We start from the raw sequence: 12964 nt of genomic DNA on the forward strand, positions 1-12964 counted from the left end.
GGCAAAAATGAGGTAAGTGGCTTCCCCAAATCAGAGCCATGGATCGTCACAGAGGATCATTTTGAACAGGAGATGAGTGTTCATGACGTTCAGCAGAGCACAGTCACCCTGCTTTTAATGTTCTGAGTTCACTGAGGGGGAAAGACCAGACACTGACCTTGAGGGGCTGACATTCTAGCTCATGGGGTCTCTTTCTACCACACACTGTTGGGGTGCAGCCATGGTCCCAGGAAAGATTATCAGAAAAGGATGAATGCAGACTTTCCATGACTCCTCTACACCCCATATATTAGAGGGGAAACTGGCTGCTGGAGGAAGGGTTGTGTGATACACAGAGAAGCTTGGATGTTTGGAGAATTCTGTGGCTGAGAGAGACCGTAGAGCCTTTCTTAGATGTGCAAATGGAAGCCAGGGAGACCAGTCAGCTGTTTAGTGGCAGAGATGGGACTGACATGCAGCCTTAGGCTTTCTCTTTTCTTTCTTCTCTCTTCTTACCTCTAAGTTTAAATGTGACATGCCTTGTGAGGGTGGATAAGTGCCATCTTTAAAGACGAGGCTTAGTTCCAGGCTCCTCTTTAATCATAACTTTTTCCCAATATTTTTTGTGGTAAAATACACATAAAATGAAATCAATCATCTTAAACCAGTTGTAAGTATGCAGGTCAGTGACATTAAGCACATTCCCACTGTTGTGCAACCATCACCACCGTCCGTCTCCAGAACTCTTGGCATCTGGCAAAAACGGAACTTTGTACTTGTTAAACACTAACTCCGCATTCCTTCCTCCCCCAGCCCAGACAACCAGGATCTACTTCCTCTTCCTCCTCCTCCTCCTTCCTCTTCTTCCTCCTCTTTCCCCTTCCCCTCCTCCTACTCCTCCATGTATTTCTCTAGGGATAATGAATACCTAGTTAATTTTTTCTGAAATATTTTTCTTTTCACTTGCTCTAAAGCCACAGTTCAAGTCCAGGTTTTATTTTATTTTTTAATTCTGTGTTTAAAGCAGATGCCTTCTTAAAATGATAAGATATGTATAGTGTGACCTTTTCTCCACAGTAGCCAGGTTCTCCCATTCTGAGCAATACCCTGGGGTCACAGGGCTTCGCTTTTCTCTCTATTGTTTCTGAAGCACTAACTCTTGGCCTAGCCTTGCAAGTAAACACTCCCACTGACTACCCTCTATTCTCTATTCATCTTTTCTCTCCTTTGCAAAGCCCCCATCGTCACTACCCCATCTGTCATGCACTTGATCAGGTGTTAGGCTTCGTGGTGGAATTGGTCCTTTGGCCCAGGGAGCTCCTTAAGTCAGGGGGAGGAGTCCGTTGTTTCTCTCAAATAAGACAAAACAGGAGCTCCTATTTGTGTATCTTTTTCCTAATTCTATATTGGCTCCTCCCCACAGTATTCATGAGTTTGGCAGGCATTTGTTCACTGCCTTCAAGGAGCTTTGAGTCTGGTGAGGTGAGACAGATAAACATGTAGACGCATTAACCTGTTAGAGGTACAGTCCTAGCAGGGTGCTCAAGACACTTTGGGAATAAGAGGGGGTTAGTCCTACTGGAGGTGGGTGTGGTGTGAAGTGTCAGAAAAGAATTCCTCCAGGCAACTCTTGTGCTGAGCCCTAAGAGTGACTATATTCCTGGTAGGAGGAGCAATCAGGTTTATTTGAACATCAGTCCGTATGTTGAGGGAGGAGACAGGTGGTCTACTGGAACACGTGGCTACATTAATTTTACTTTACATTTTATCTGTTTGAATAGGTAATGCACGCACAAGGTACAGTATACTCAAGGACATTAAAAAGGAATACATATGGCGAAAAACGAGTTATTTCCCTATTAATTGCTCACTTCTCCACCCTGAAGGCAATTATTAGCTACCGATTTCTTGTGCATCATTCCAGGCAGAGATTTTCATGGCATGCAAGAGTGTGTGTGTGTGTATCCCCTTTAAAAATACATGCAGCCTCGCAAGTGGCTTTCTTCATGTACTGATTGTGGAAGTCATTTCATATATGAGGACAGACTAGACCTGCCTAGTTCTTTTTAATTTTTTTAGTAGGCTCCACACCCAGCATGGAGCCCATCACGGTGCTTGAACCCAGGACGCTGAGATCAAGACCTGAGCTGAGATCAAGAGTTGGATGCTTAACCGACTGAGCCACTGAGGCACCTCCTGCCTAACTCTTTTTAGACCAGTACGTGGTATTTTGTTAGGTGTGTGTATGACCACTTGTTTAACTTGCCTCACTTCAGTCTTTTGCCAGTACAAAGAATTCAGTGACTGTCTTGCATCTATATCATTGCTCATGCGATTTTTGAGGACGGATTCTAGAAGTAGAACTGATAGGTTAGAGAATATGTGACAGATATTGTCAAATTGCCCTCGAAAGAGCTCCACGTTAATGATGCTAAATTTAAGATCCTTTACCACTTGATGCCCCCCACTTCCCTTCCTCTAAAATCCTTGCCACAGTGCTCTTCCTAAATGAATTTGGTCTTATAACTCCTCTGTTTATGATCCTCTAAGCTGTACATGGTTTTCAGGGTAAAGTTTGACCTCCTTGGCCTAGCCCTTAACTCTAGCCTCTGCCAAGCGTGCTGTGCTCCCATTGTTCTGTTCCACTTGTATTTGGTACCTTCTTTTTCACTAAACATATGCACTAGCAGTCAGCATCACCTCCTCTGGGGAGTCTCTCTTGGTTACCTTCACTTGTGCACAGAACACCTAAGCACCACTCTGATCCAGCCCCATCCATTCACTATAGAAATATTTGTTGTGCACGTGCTGTAATGTGGCCCAACCACGTGTTATTCTCAATGTTGCCTTCAGGGGGTGATGACTGCCTGGTACAAATACCTGCTGTGGATGAATCAAAAATGACAGCACCCATTGCTAACTGGACATATTGTTGAACCTCTTCTGACCTTGGGTTTTGGCATCTCCTGAATGAGGAGGTAAAGCCTGATGACCTCTAAGGTCTCTGCAGCTCAGCCTTATTACTAATTACAACAGCAACAGCAGGCAGTATTTACTGAGTACTGGCAAAGTGCCAGGAACTGCCAAGTGCTTTGTCTGATCCTAATCCTTACATCAAACCAACGAAGACATATGGTTACTGCTCCCATTTTACAGATGAGGAAACTGAGGCTAAGAGAGTGATTTGGCCACATGGTCATAATAGAGGACACAGATTGGAATTCTGGCATTCTAACTCTGCTGTTCTTAGCCACATAAATATATACACATTCCACACATTTACACACACACGGTTTTGCATACTGTTTTCGGTCACTTACAGACTCCACCCCTAGACCTCTTCATGAACCATCCCTTTTCTACAGCTTTAAAGGCTCAAGTTGGAGTCTGGGTAAAAGCTGTGGACAGAAGACTGCTATAGTCACAGCTACTTAGGGGTAGTGAGTAAGGACCCAGTGGCTAGCTCATGCTCATTGAAGGCCCTCCTAGCTGCTTTTCCTTCATGCTGAGGTAGCTCATGTTGCTGTTTGCAGTAACTCTCTTTAGAAGGGGATGTAGGCCTGAGTCAAGGCTTCAGACATGGATTAAAGGCAGGTCTGTTTAATATCCCTGGCAGAGTCTCAGAGGCATCCTTTATTAGGGTTGTAGATGGCAGGCTCCCTTATCTATTTACATAAAGCCTTATTAATGGAGAAGGAGGTGTGTATGGAATTTAAAAAGGGAGTATAATCTTATTATTTGGAATACTTGTTATAAACTAGGGTAAATAAAATCAAATGACTTAACTAAAATATAATAGGCCCATATCATAGTGTATCATCATCAACTCAGCTGCTTCTCTGAAGGCTTATAGAAAGTAATCCCTTAAAGTCTTAACCCCTGATACATATATTTTTTAAAGACCCTGGTTCCTACTCTTCTGAAGTCATCGTCTGAACTAGAGTGGGTGGGGGTGCTAATTAACAGTCACAGCCCGTCCTCTCCCAGTCCTTGTCAGGGACACCCAGCAAGTGTGGCCTCTTGGGGTCACAGGTGTGTCAGGTGAGCCTGGAGTAATTGGTCCATTTTTGAGATTCATGGCTGTGGAGTCAGCGTCAGATCCTCAGGGGCTCATCCGGCCTCTGGCAGCTGAGCAAGCCTAGCCGTGGGCCCTTGGCTCCCGCAGCTGCATTCCTTCTCTAGGCGGTGTATTTCTCCCTTTAAAGACACGTGTTCTCTATTTTTTTTTCCTTTCGGTCGGTTGAACTCGCCCTGAGTCCAAATGGCAAAGGCAAAGCCTGACTCAGGGGTGTAGCATCTGTGTCAACAGCTGCCTCTCTCTCCTCTTCTCTGTTGGAGGCGGTGGGGGCAGAGCCTGGGCAGTTGCTGAAAGTTCTGCCATGCCTGACAGATTTCCAGGTGAGCTTGTGTTGGTCTCCTCGTCCTAGAGCGAGGATCTGGCTCCTAGATGCTGACACTGATGGCAGCTTGCTGCAGGCCTCGGCATTTCCCCACATAGGAGTTGAAAAGCCACTTATGTGCCTGTCCCTTCTGGCAGCAGGAATTCAGTTACTAGCATTTTGTATGTGATTATGGCTTCCTTGCTACAGTGCCTACTTGCAGCTAACTTAGGGCCAAAGTTTTCACTTATGTCCTTGTTTTCTGTTTTTTTTTTATAGGTAAATCTACCCGTGGCTGACTTTAGAATTCTTCTGGCTTTTAAATTTTTTCTTTTTAAAATAACTTGGACGGATAAAAGATGTGCCATGGCAGGATAACACCAAAGAGCACCTCAGCGTTGGCCGTGGCCTCCGCGGGACATGGAGTGTTCCTTCCACTGGTGATCCTTAGCACCCTCCTTGGAGACGGACTTGCCTCAGGTGGGTCCCCGACTGCCCCTGTGTGGGAGGGAAAAGACTCAGTACCATTGTTTCTCCCAAAGGCTGGGATAGGGCACTGTCCATCTAGCGGGAAGTTGCAGGGAGAGAAGAGGGTGGAGGTGGGCTTTTGTGCCGTGGTATAGCTGGGGGGGGCCAGGCCTGGGGGTGTGGCATTAAGGGGCCTCTTGAGTCACCTGGGAGACGGGTGTGTAGGAACCTGCTGGGCTGACATTGTCGCCCCTTTCCCCTGCAGCTGGAGTCACCAGGCAGGATGGAGGGATTCAGAACACGATATTCAGCAGGGTGCACGTTTTGGAATCAGACTGCCTGTGTTCTGAGTCTAGTCCCATTGCTGGCTCTGCGACCTGAGCAGATCTCCTTACCTCTCAGCTACAGAATCGGATAAAAGTAGTACCTATCCTGGGGGGGGGGAGGGGGGGTGAAGATTGTCTGAGATAACACAGCAAGCACTTAATGATTGTTAGCTTATTGTGTGTTTCTTGTCTTTTTATGTTTTTTTCTCAGAATAAGTACAAAGTTGAGGTGTTGTAACTTAATGAAAGGAGGACCTGGTCACTGACACTATAAACTTCGTGATCCTGGACAAGCCACTTAGGCATTCTGTGGCTTAGTTTCTCCATTTATCAAATGAGGGGGGTTGACCCAGATACCTTTAAGGTCCTATCCACTTCTCTCAGTTTATACTTTCATAATTCTACGGACTTTTCTGGTTGAAGCTGATGGGCTGCAAGAGCTGTAGCAGTGGCTAGAGATGTAGCCATGAGCTTGATCCTTGTTGCCTTCTGCTGTGCTCTGAAGACCCTTCTTAGGTTCTCTTCATGTGGTCCTCTCGACCTGGCGTCCTTTTTAGAAAGCACATATTCTGATGTGTACCATAGGCCTCTGGGTGACGCTAGAGAACCTGCCTCTGTATCTGCAAGTACCAGTAGGGGTCTCAACTAATTATGAATGAACTCAACAGTAGTGGGGCCCCTACCAGTCTTCATTAGATACATTTATACGGCAGTTTTCTTTGGACAGCATTCCCTGGAGAGGGATCTCAGGTAGATTCTGGAAGGGGACTTGAAGGATGAGAGCAGTGTGGTATAGTGTGGCACGTAGAGTCCCCATACAGTGCTCTTTCTCATTCTTTCTTTTGAACACTTGATTATTTTTTCTAAGTTTATTTATTTATTTTGAAAGAGAGAACGTGAGCAGGGCAGGGGCAGATAGAATCCCAAGCAGGTTCTGTGCTGTCCGTTCAGAGCCCATGCGCCATGAGATCATGACCTGAACAGAAATCAAGAGTCAGGTGCTTAATTGACTGAGCCACCCAGGCGCCCCCTCTCATTCTTTTTCTATCAACCCCTGCCACCCGCTTACGCGACACATGAAGATAATGGTGCAGTCTCATCTAAGCTTTTTCTTCTGAACTGTTGAGAAAAACAGTTACCCATTTGTTGTTGCATTATAGTCTTTTCCACCACGCACATGCAGATTTCCTCTTCTGCCTCTTCTTTACTCTGTTCTGACACTTAAACCTTTCCCACAAAGCATAACACCTCTTTGGCTGTGAGGAGCCCCTGGCACAACCAAGGAGGCCACTACTAATGATTGAGACCCCACAATGTAGGCCTCATGACTATATATGAGATTTCAAAGGAAAAGAAGGCCAGACTACACCAGTTGTGCAACCAGATGAAGCAGGGCTTACGTTTGCAGGGCATATAAGCCAAAGCCAGAGGAGGCCTCTAGAAGCTGTAGTCACAGAGCCATAGAATATAGAGATCCTGCCTTATTCACCACTGTATCTCCAGAGCAGATGTTGGCAAGTGACAGTCCATGGACCGAATCCTTCCTGCTGCTTTTGTATGGCCTGTGAGCCAAGAATGGTTTTTATATTTTTAAATGATTGGGGAAAAAAATCAAAAGAATAATATTTCATGATACATAAAAATTGTGAGCTCACATTTCAGTGCCTATAAAGTTTTATTGGAAGATAGCAGTGTTTATTCTTTATATTTATGAATATAAATATGGCTGTATTTGTGCTGCAGTGGCAGGTGTTGGATGGTTGTGACATAGACGGTTTCACCCCAAAGCCTAGACTTTAAGATATTTGACCCTTTCTAGAAGAGATTTGCCACCCTACCCCTAGACGCGAACAAATAGTGCTCGATAAGTATGTGCATGAATGGAATAACTGTCAGAGCTAGGATTTTAGAGGTCATGCACTTGCCTAGGGTCCTAGGGCCCAGGCTCCAGAACCTGACCTAGTGCCTAGTATGCTACCAAGACCACCTTCTTCCAAGGCTCCACTAGGGGAGCTGTCTGGTCGTGTGACCTGGCAATTTTAAGGCAGAAGGTCTGCCTTTGGTGTCTGAGGCCTCTAACTTCCTTAGCTTCATTAAGCCATTCCGCCTACTGCCACCCTCCTTTTTATGGGCTCCACCTCTGCCTCCTCCCATTTCCCACCCCATTTTCCAACTACCCACACCTTCCCAACTTTCCACCCAAGGTCTGAATTCAATTATCAGGAACTGATGGTTTCGGACTGGCTGGATAAAGGGATTATTATTCTCCAATGTGGAAAAATGTATGTCTGTAGTGTGGGCTCAGAGCAGGATGGAAACGTTGGCTCTGTAGCTTTTTTTCCCCTCCCCCATCTGCAAAGAATCCTCCCTTCCCTGCAACCCCCAACCCCCCAAGTCTTTTCTCCTTCCCATAAAACATGTGTACTGGCACAGAGCAGGATGCAGGCAGTGGAAGGGGTTTTACCATTACTTAGATCCAGTGCACCAAGTTGCTGCTGGTTTTTTCCCTCTCTGGAGTGGCTTCTCGGTGAAGAAGGCACACACTCCTTGGCCTGAAACCCATAGCACACCTGCATGGCTGTGCCTGCCATAAGCAGCTTGCCAAGAAACCAGAGCTCTCAGATACCCTGAAGTTGAGGAAAGGCATGCCAGTTCAAAAAAAGTCCCCTCTTCCTCTTCGTGCCTACCTTACCTGCTCCTGTGGCTGCACTTGAACACTTATTCCAGAGGCATTGTAAAATGAGGTGCTTATAAAATACACAGCCTTTGTTACCCAGTGGGCTGTAGTCTTTGTGTGTACATACACACTCGTAACTGTGAGACTCCCACCAGACATACTTAAGTGGGTGTCTTCTGGGGGGCAGTTCATCTGTAGAGTCTCTGGTTATAAATTCCACAGTCACCCTTAGTCTTGGTCATAATTGCTCAGGTCTAGAAGAAAAGAATCATGTAGGAACAGGCACTTGAGCGTTCTGGGGCAGAGTTGTGCCATGATCGAGTTCAGTTTTCCATCTTGGTTTCTCTTATCTACAGTTTGGGATTTAGAGTTATAATGGAGAAGGTGTTAGGGAGGCAGTGGGTCCAGCTTCCCCCTTGGTCATTCCTTAAGCAGATATGGGGAAAATCATTGGAAGTTTCCTTTCTTGGAGTAGCAGAAGGAAGAGTATCTTACCTCTTTACACTTGGTCACACCATACAGGCAAAAGACCAGAATTGAAAATAAAATTATATGCATAGTACACAGCTTGCCTCTCTTCTTGAACCAGAGAGGAATCAGGGTCTCAGCTGTGCAGCAGCCTTTCCCAGATCTCACACAACTCCTTCCCTTTACCCAGGATCTTAAGAAACTTGCTTTAGGACCTTAGGCAAATCAGTTGACCTCTTTGTGTCTCCTTTAAAACAGAAATCGAATCCTTAAGGATGTTAGGTTGGTGTTGTGTAGACTAATAAAAATGATTGGAGGGCACCTGGCATATAAAATGTGTGGTGTAATTCCCAAATAATAACAACAACAGGGTTGGTATGTGACCCACTGTTGAGTCATGCTGGGCAGGAGACTTTATGCAGATGACATCCTTTGCTGTCTTTAAGAAAAAAAAAAATGAAGATGCAAAGTCATTGTGTTGGGGATAAGGAATTGGGAGGAGGTGTCAAACTTGACCAGTTGAGGAAGTTTTGGTTACTTCTGGAAACCCCTTTGCCTTCCAGAAAGCTCATGTTTCCATAGTCTGATGGTCTCAACCCAGCTGGCTTGCTGACTCATGTAAAAAGCTTTTGATTTTCATTCTCTCCCTTTCCTGAGCATTTGCTGAAAAAACTCAGTATTTTACTTGTTTCTGATTTCCAACCCCAACCCCTCGCCCCAAGAGTGTTTCCATGACACTTTAGGCCATGTTAAACATCACACAAGCACCTAAAGCCATTTTAAAATCTCATCTGTATTTCTATGCAGCAGAGTGAGAAAGCATGGCAGTTAGTGTTCACTGAAGAGGGAAAACCTTGAGAACAAGGCTCTCAGGGGTGTGATACGGCTTTGGCTCTTCGTGTTGATGTGCTGGAGAGATGTTGACAAGTGGCCCTGGCTCATCTTGCATCTCTGAAGGGACCTGGAGTCAGAGATAATGTACACTGAGCTGAGAGGTGAGAATAGGCAGGAAGTTGACATGTACAGAGCATCATTTGTGTGTCAGGCTCTCTGTGTGTCATCCCATTTAAAGCCCTTAGGAAAGCCTGTGAGCTGCGTGGTCATGTAACCATATTACAGATGAGAAACTAAGGCAGAGAGAGGTTACATAACCTGCTCAGAGACAGGCAGTTGTCTGTGGGGAAGCTGGCTTGGATTTGTGCCAAGTCTGTCTAACTTTGCTGCCCATGGTCTGCTGAGAACCACACTGCGTGTGCTGAGTGGCAGCAGGCTTCTCTGAGACCCATTTCTTGTGTCACCCTGTTGGAGCACTCGGGGCAACCTTCGGATGATTCTTTTGACAGAGGAAGAAAGACTCCATCTGTGTTTCCTCCCCTGGATAAAGGATGCAGGAGTCACCTCTGGGTTACTGTGTTTGCCTCTGTGGTGGTTTCTGTTCTCGTGTACTGGGACCCTTGATTGTTTGGTTCCCAGTTTAGGCACATGGTTTACCAGGGCGGTTCTATTCTTGGAAAGGAACAATAGGGACCACAGCAAATTGTTTGCTAAATGAGGATGTAGTTCCCAAAACATCCGCAGAGCATCTTCCTGTCGGTTGTAAACACTGCTGACAAAGTGATGTAATCTCTCCGTGGTGTAATTACCTGTGACTATAAAAAGACTTGGGGATTGTGGGAGGAGGCTGGATGGGTCATTATAGGGCTTGCTGAACCCTGGCGTCTCAAAAAGACATTGAGAAATTACCCTCCTCAGGCTAATTGTTGTGCCATGTTTAGAACATTGCAAACACATGGTATCAGCTTTGCACTGTAACTTTTGAAGAACAGAAACCAGGAGTCCACCAAACTGAACACCTAAGTGGGTCTCAGTTGGGCTAAAGCTCTCAGTAAGCACAGACTCCACCTTTTAAGCAAAGGTGCCCTACTACCCTGGCCTAATTTGTGAGCTAGGATGTTATCCTTACCTGCCCAACTCCTGCAAAAGGGGCCACAGGGCACTTAAAAAAAACAACACAACAACCTAGGGTCAGCTTCCAGAGTTCTTAATTATTCTAGTAGGTTTGCAGATGAATCCTTTCATCACCTCTTACCCGCTGGGAGATTCCTTTCCTTTGCATCACTCAGGAATGTGAGCCAGCAGAGGGCATGAGCAGCCCTCACTCCCATTCCAGGTGGCTGGTGCTAGTATGACTGGCTCCCTGGAGTGTGGCCAGATCAGGAGTGACCTTGGCAGGCCTTGTGTTTAGTGTTGAGGCCCCGAGGGACAGCAGCATTTAGAGACAACCTTTCATGCTGCTGGGTGAAAGAGAGGGGTGCTGGCTGCTGATCTCTCCTAGCCCTGTTCGTGCACCTCACCTGAAGCCAATGTAAAGCATGAAATCTGAATGTACCAGAAGATAAGGGTGAGATTATAACTATTTATTTAAAAAGTTTATTTAAGTAATCTCTACTCCCAATGTAGGACTCAAACTCACAACCCCAAGATTGAGAGTCGCATGCATGGTCTTCCAACTGAGCCAACCAGGAGCCCTAGATTATAACTATTAAAAAAGGATTGTCCCCTAGCATTTGTTCACATAGCTGTCTCTTGTCAGGTGGCATAGGATTCAACTCATAAACACCTTAAAATAGTAAATACCACCTGCAGTTCTCGTGGTGGCACTGAGGTCACCCATGCAGCTCAGGGTAACATCTATCTGTTATCCTTCAGGTCTGCCCCTTGCTTGTTTGTTGCTTTTAATTCCAGTGTAATGAACATGCAGGGTTATATTAGTTTCAGGTGTACAATACAGTGATTGACAATTCTGTACATTCATTGTGATCATCACAGTAAGTGCACTTGTAATTCCCTTCACCTCTTTCTTTTTAATTTTTTTAAATGTTTTTATTTTTGAGAGAGAGAGACAGAGCGTGAGCAGGGTAGGGGCAGAGAGAGAGGGAGACACAGAATCTGAAGCATGCTCCAGGCTCTGAGCTGTCAGCACAGAGCCCGATGCAGGGCTTGAATTTGTGAACTGCAAGATCATGACCTGAGGTGAAGTCATGATCAGCTAATGGACTCAGCCACCCAGGCGCCTCCCCCTTCACATATTTCATCTATCCCCCCCACTCGCCTCCCCTCTGTTAACTGTATGTTTGCTCTGTATAGTTAAGAGTCTGGTTTTTGTTTTTGTGTTTTGAGGTTTTTTGGGGTTTTGTTGTTATCTTTTTTTTCTTTGTTTGCTTGTTTTGTTTCTTAAATTCCACTTACGAGTGAGATTATATGGTATTTGTCTTTCTCAGAAGACTTATTTCACTTAGCATTATATCCTGTAGATCCATCCATGTTGTTGCAGAGGGCAGCATTTCATTCTTTTTTTATTGACTCCTTGTTTTTAGAGAGGCAGTGTAGTCTGATCAAAAGCGTGGACCTTGGAGTCCAGTTGCCTGGGTTTGAATATTTTGAATACGGCCCCTACTCATAGCTCTCTGTGTTACTCTGGATAATTTTTCTGACCTCGCTGCCAGTGTTTCCCTAAAATGGGCATGATAATAGTGACTACTTCATAAGACTGTTGCAAGAATTAAATAAGAATGTATATATATAAAGCAGTTAGGACATGGCCTGGCATACAAAGACGTAATTTCCAAGTTGAAAGATCAGATTCTAGCAGCAGTTGCTACAGTCTGCACTTCTGCTGCCACACAGCTAGTTAATTCAGACAGACTCAAGGTTGGAAGGTGCACCTTGTTTCTTCTGTAGTCTTAGATTCTGTTTGATTCAATTCAGTACATACTGAGTAGAGTTGGCTGCATACTGCCTGAGTTATTCATAATTCATAAGTCCGTAATTCTCAAATACTTCCATGTTGGCATCTTGCATATGAAGACAAGGAGAAAAGGGCAGCAGTACCCCTTAGCAATGTTGTTGCTGGGGTAGGGGTGGGGGATCAGCTAGGTAATCTCACAGTAAGCCATTTGCTTCGGAGAGGGTCTCTTGTTGGCATTTCAGAGCCAGAGTTCCTCAAAGCTGCTGTTTGTTAGGAACCTTGGGAGTCATTTTGCAAATTAAAGACATTTTTCCTTTTATCAGCACCATGATGTGATGGGAGGAGGATTGTATTTTAAAAGATTCTTGGGGCGCCTGGGTGGCTCAGTCGGTTGAGCGCCAACTTCGGCTCAGGTCACGATCTCGCGGTCCGTGAGTTCCAGCCCTGCCTCGGGCCCCTGTGCTGACAGCTCAGAGCCCGGAGCCTGTTTCAGATTCTGTGTCTCCCTCTCTCTGACCCTCCCCCATTCATGCTCTGTCTCTCTCTGTCTCAAAAATAAATAAACGTTAAAAAAAAAAAATTAAAAAAAAAAAATAAAAGATTCTTAAACACATCTGGGAGAATACAACATCAGAATTAAGTAAGAACTCTCTTGTCTCCTCTCCCATATGGTAATCCTTTTGCCCCCTCCTACTTTTCTTAGCTATTTTGACAGCATTTCTTCTTTTAAGAGCCCTTTTCTACGTAGATTCATTTGCTTCCCCAGAGATGGGGATTTTCCCCATGTTTAGCTTCTTTGACTTGTTAACTCTGCCAGTAGCAGGTCTCCTAAAGTACAATTGTTTAATCGTTCAGAATTCTGGGAAGTAGTGCAGGGCAGATAAACAGGTTCTCTTCAAGATTTCTTCTTTGCAAAGCC

General features: G+C 45.2%; 1 protein-coding gene across 4 annotated transcripts in view; it reads left to right on the forward strand.

The window, feature by feature from the left end:
• The window catches only part of SUSD6 (sushi domain containing 6), a 96083-nt gene that overhangs the window by 40824 nt on the left and 42295 nt on the right, over positions 1-12964 (forward strand). For 2 of the 4 annotated variants that reach the window (XM_078448086.2, XM_078448087.2), the window contains exon 2: positions 4638-4838. In XM_078448086.2, coding sequence (XP_078304212.1) covers positions 4718-4838 — 121 coding nt within the window. In that variant the 5' untranslated portion in view covers positions 4638-4717. Of the gene's footprint in view, positions 1-1353; positions 2198-4637; positions 4839-5091; positions 5247-12964 lie in introns of those variants that run through there. The other 2 variants (XM_078448088.2, XM_078448089.2) reach the window with 2 other exon arrangements.

Source organism: Panthera onca, chromosome B3 (genome assembly GCF_046562875.1).
Source record: "Panthera onca isolate mPanOnc1 chromosome B3, mPanOnc1 haplotype 2, whole genome shotgun sequence".
NCBI lineage: Eukaryota > Metazoa > Chordata > Mammalia > Carnivora > Felidae > Panthera > Panthera onca.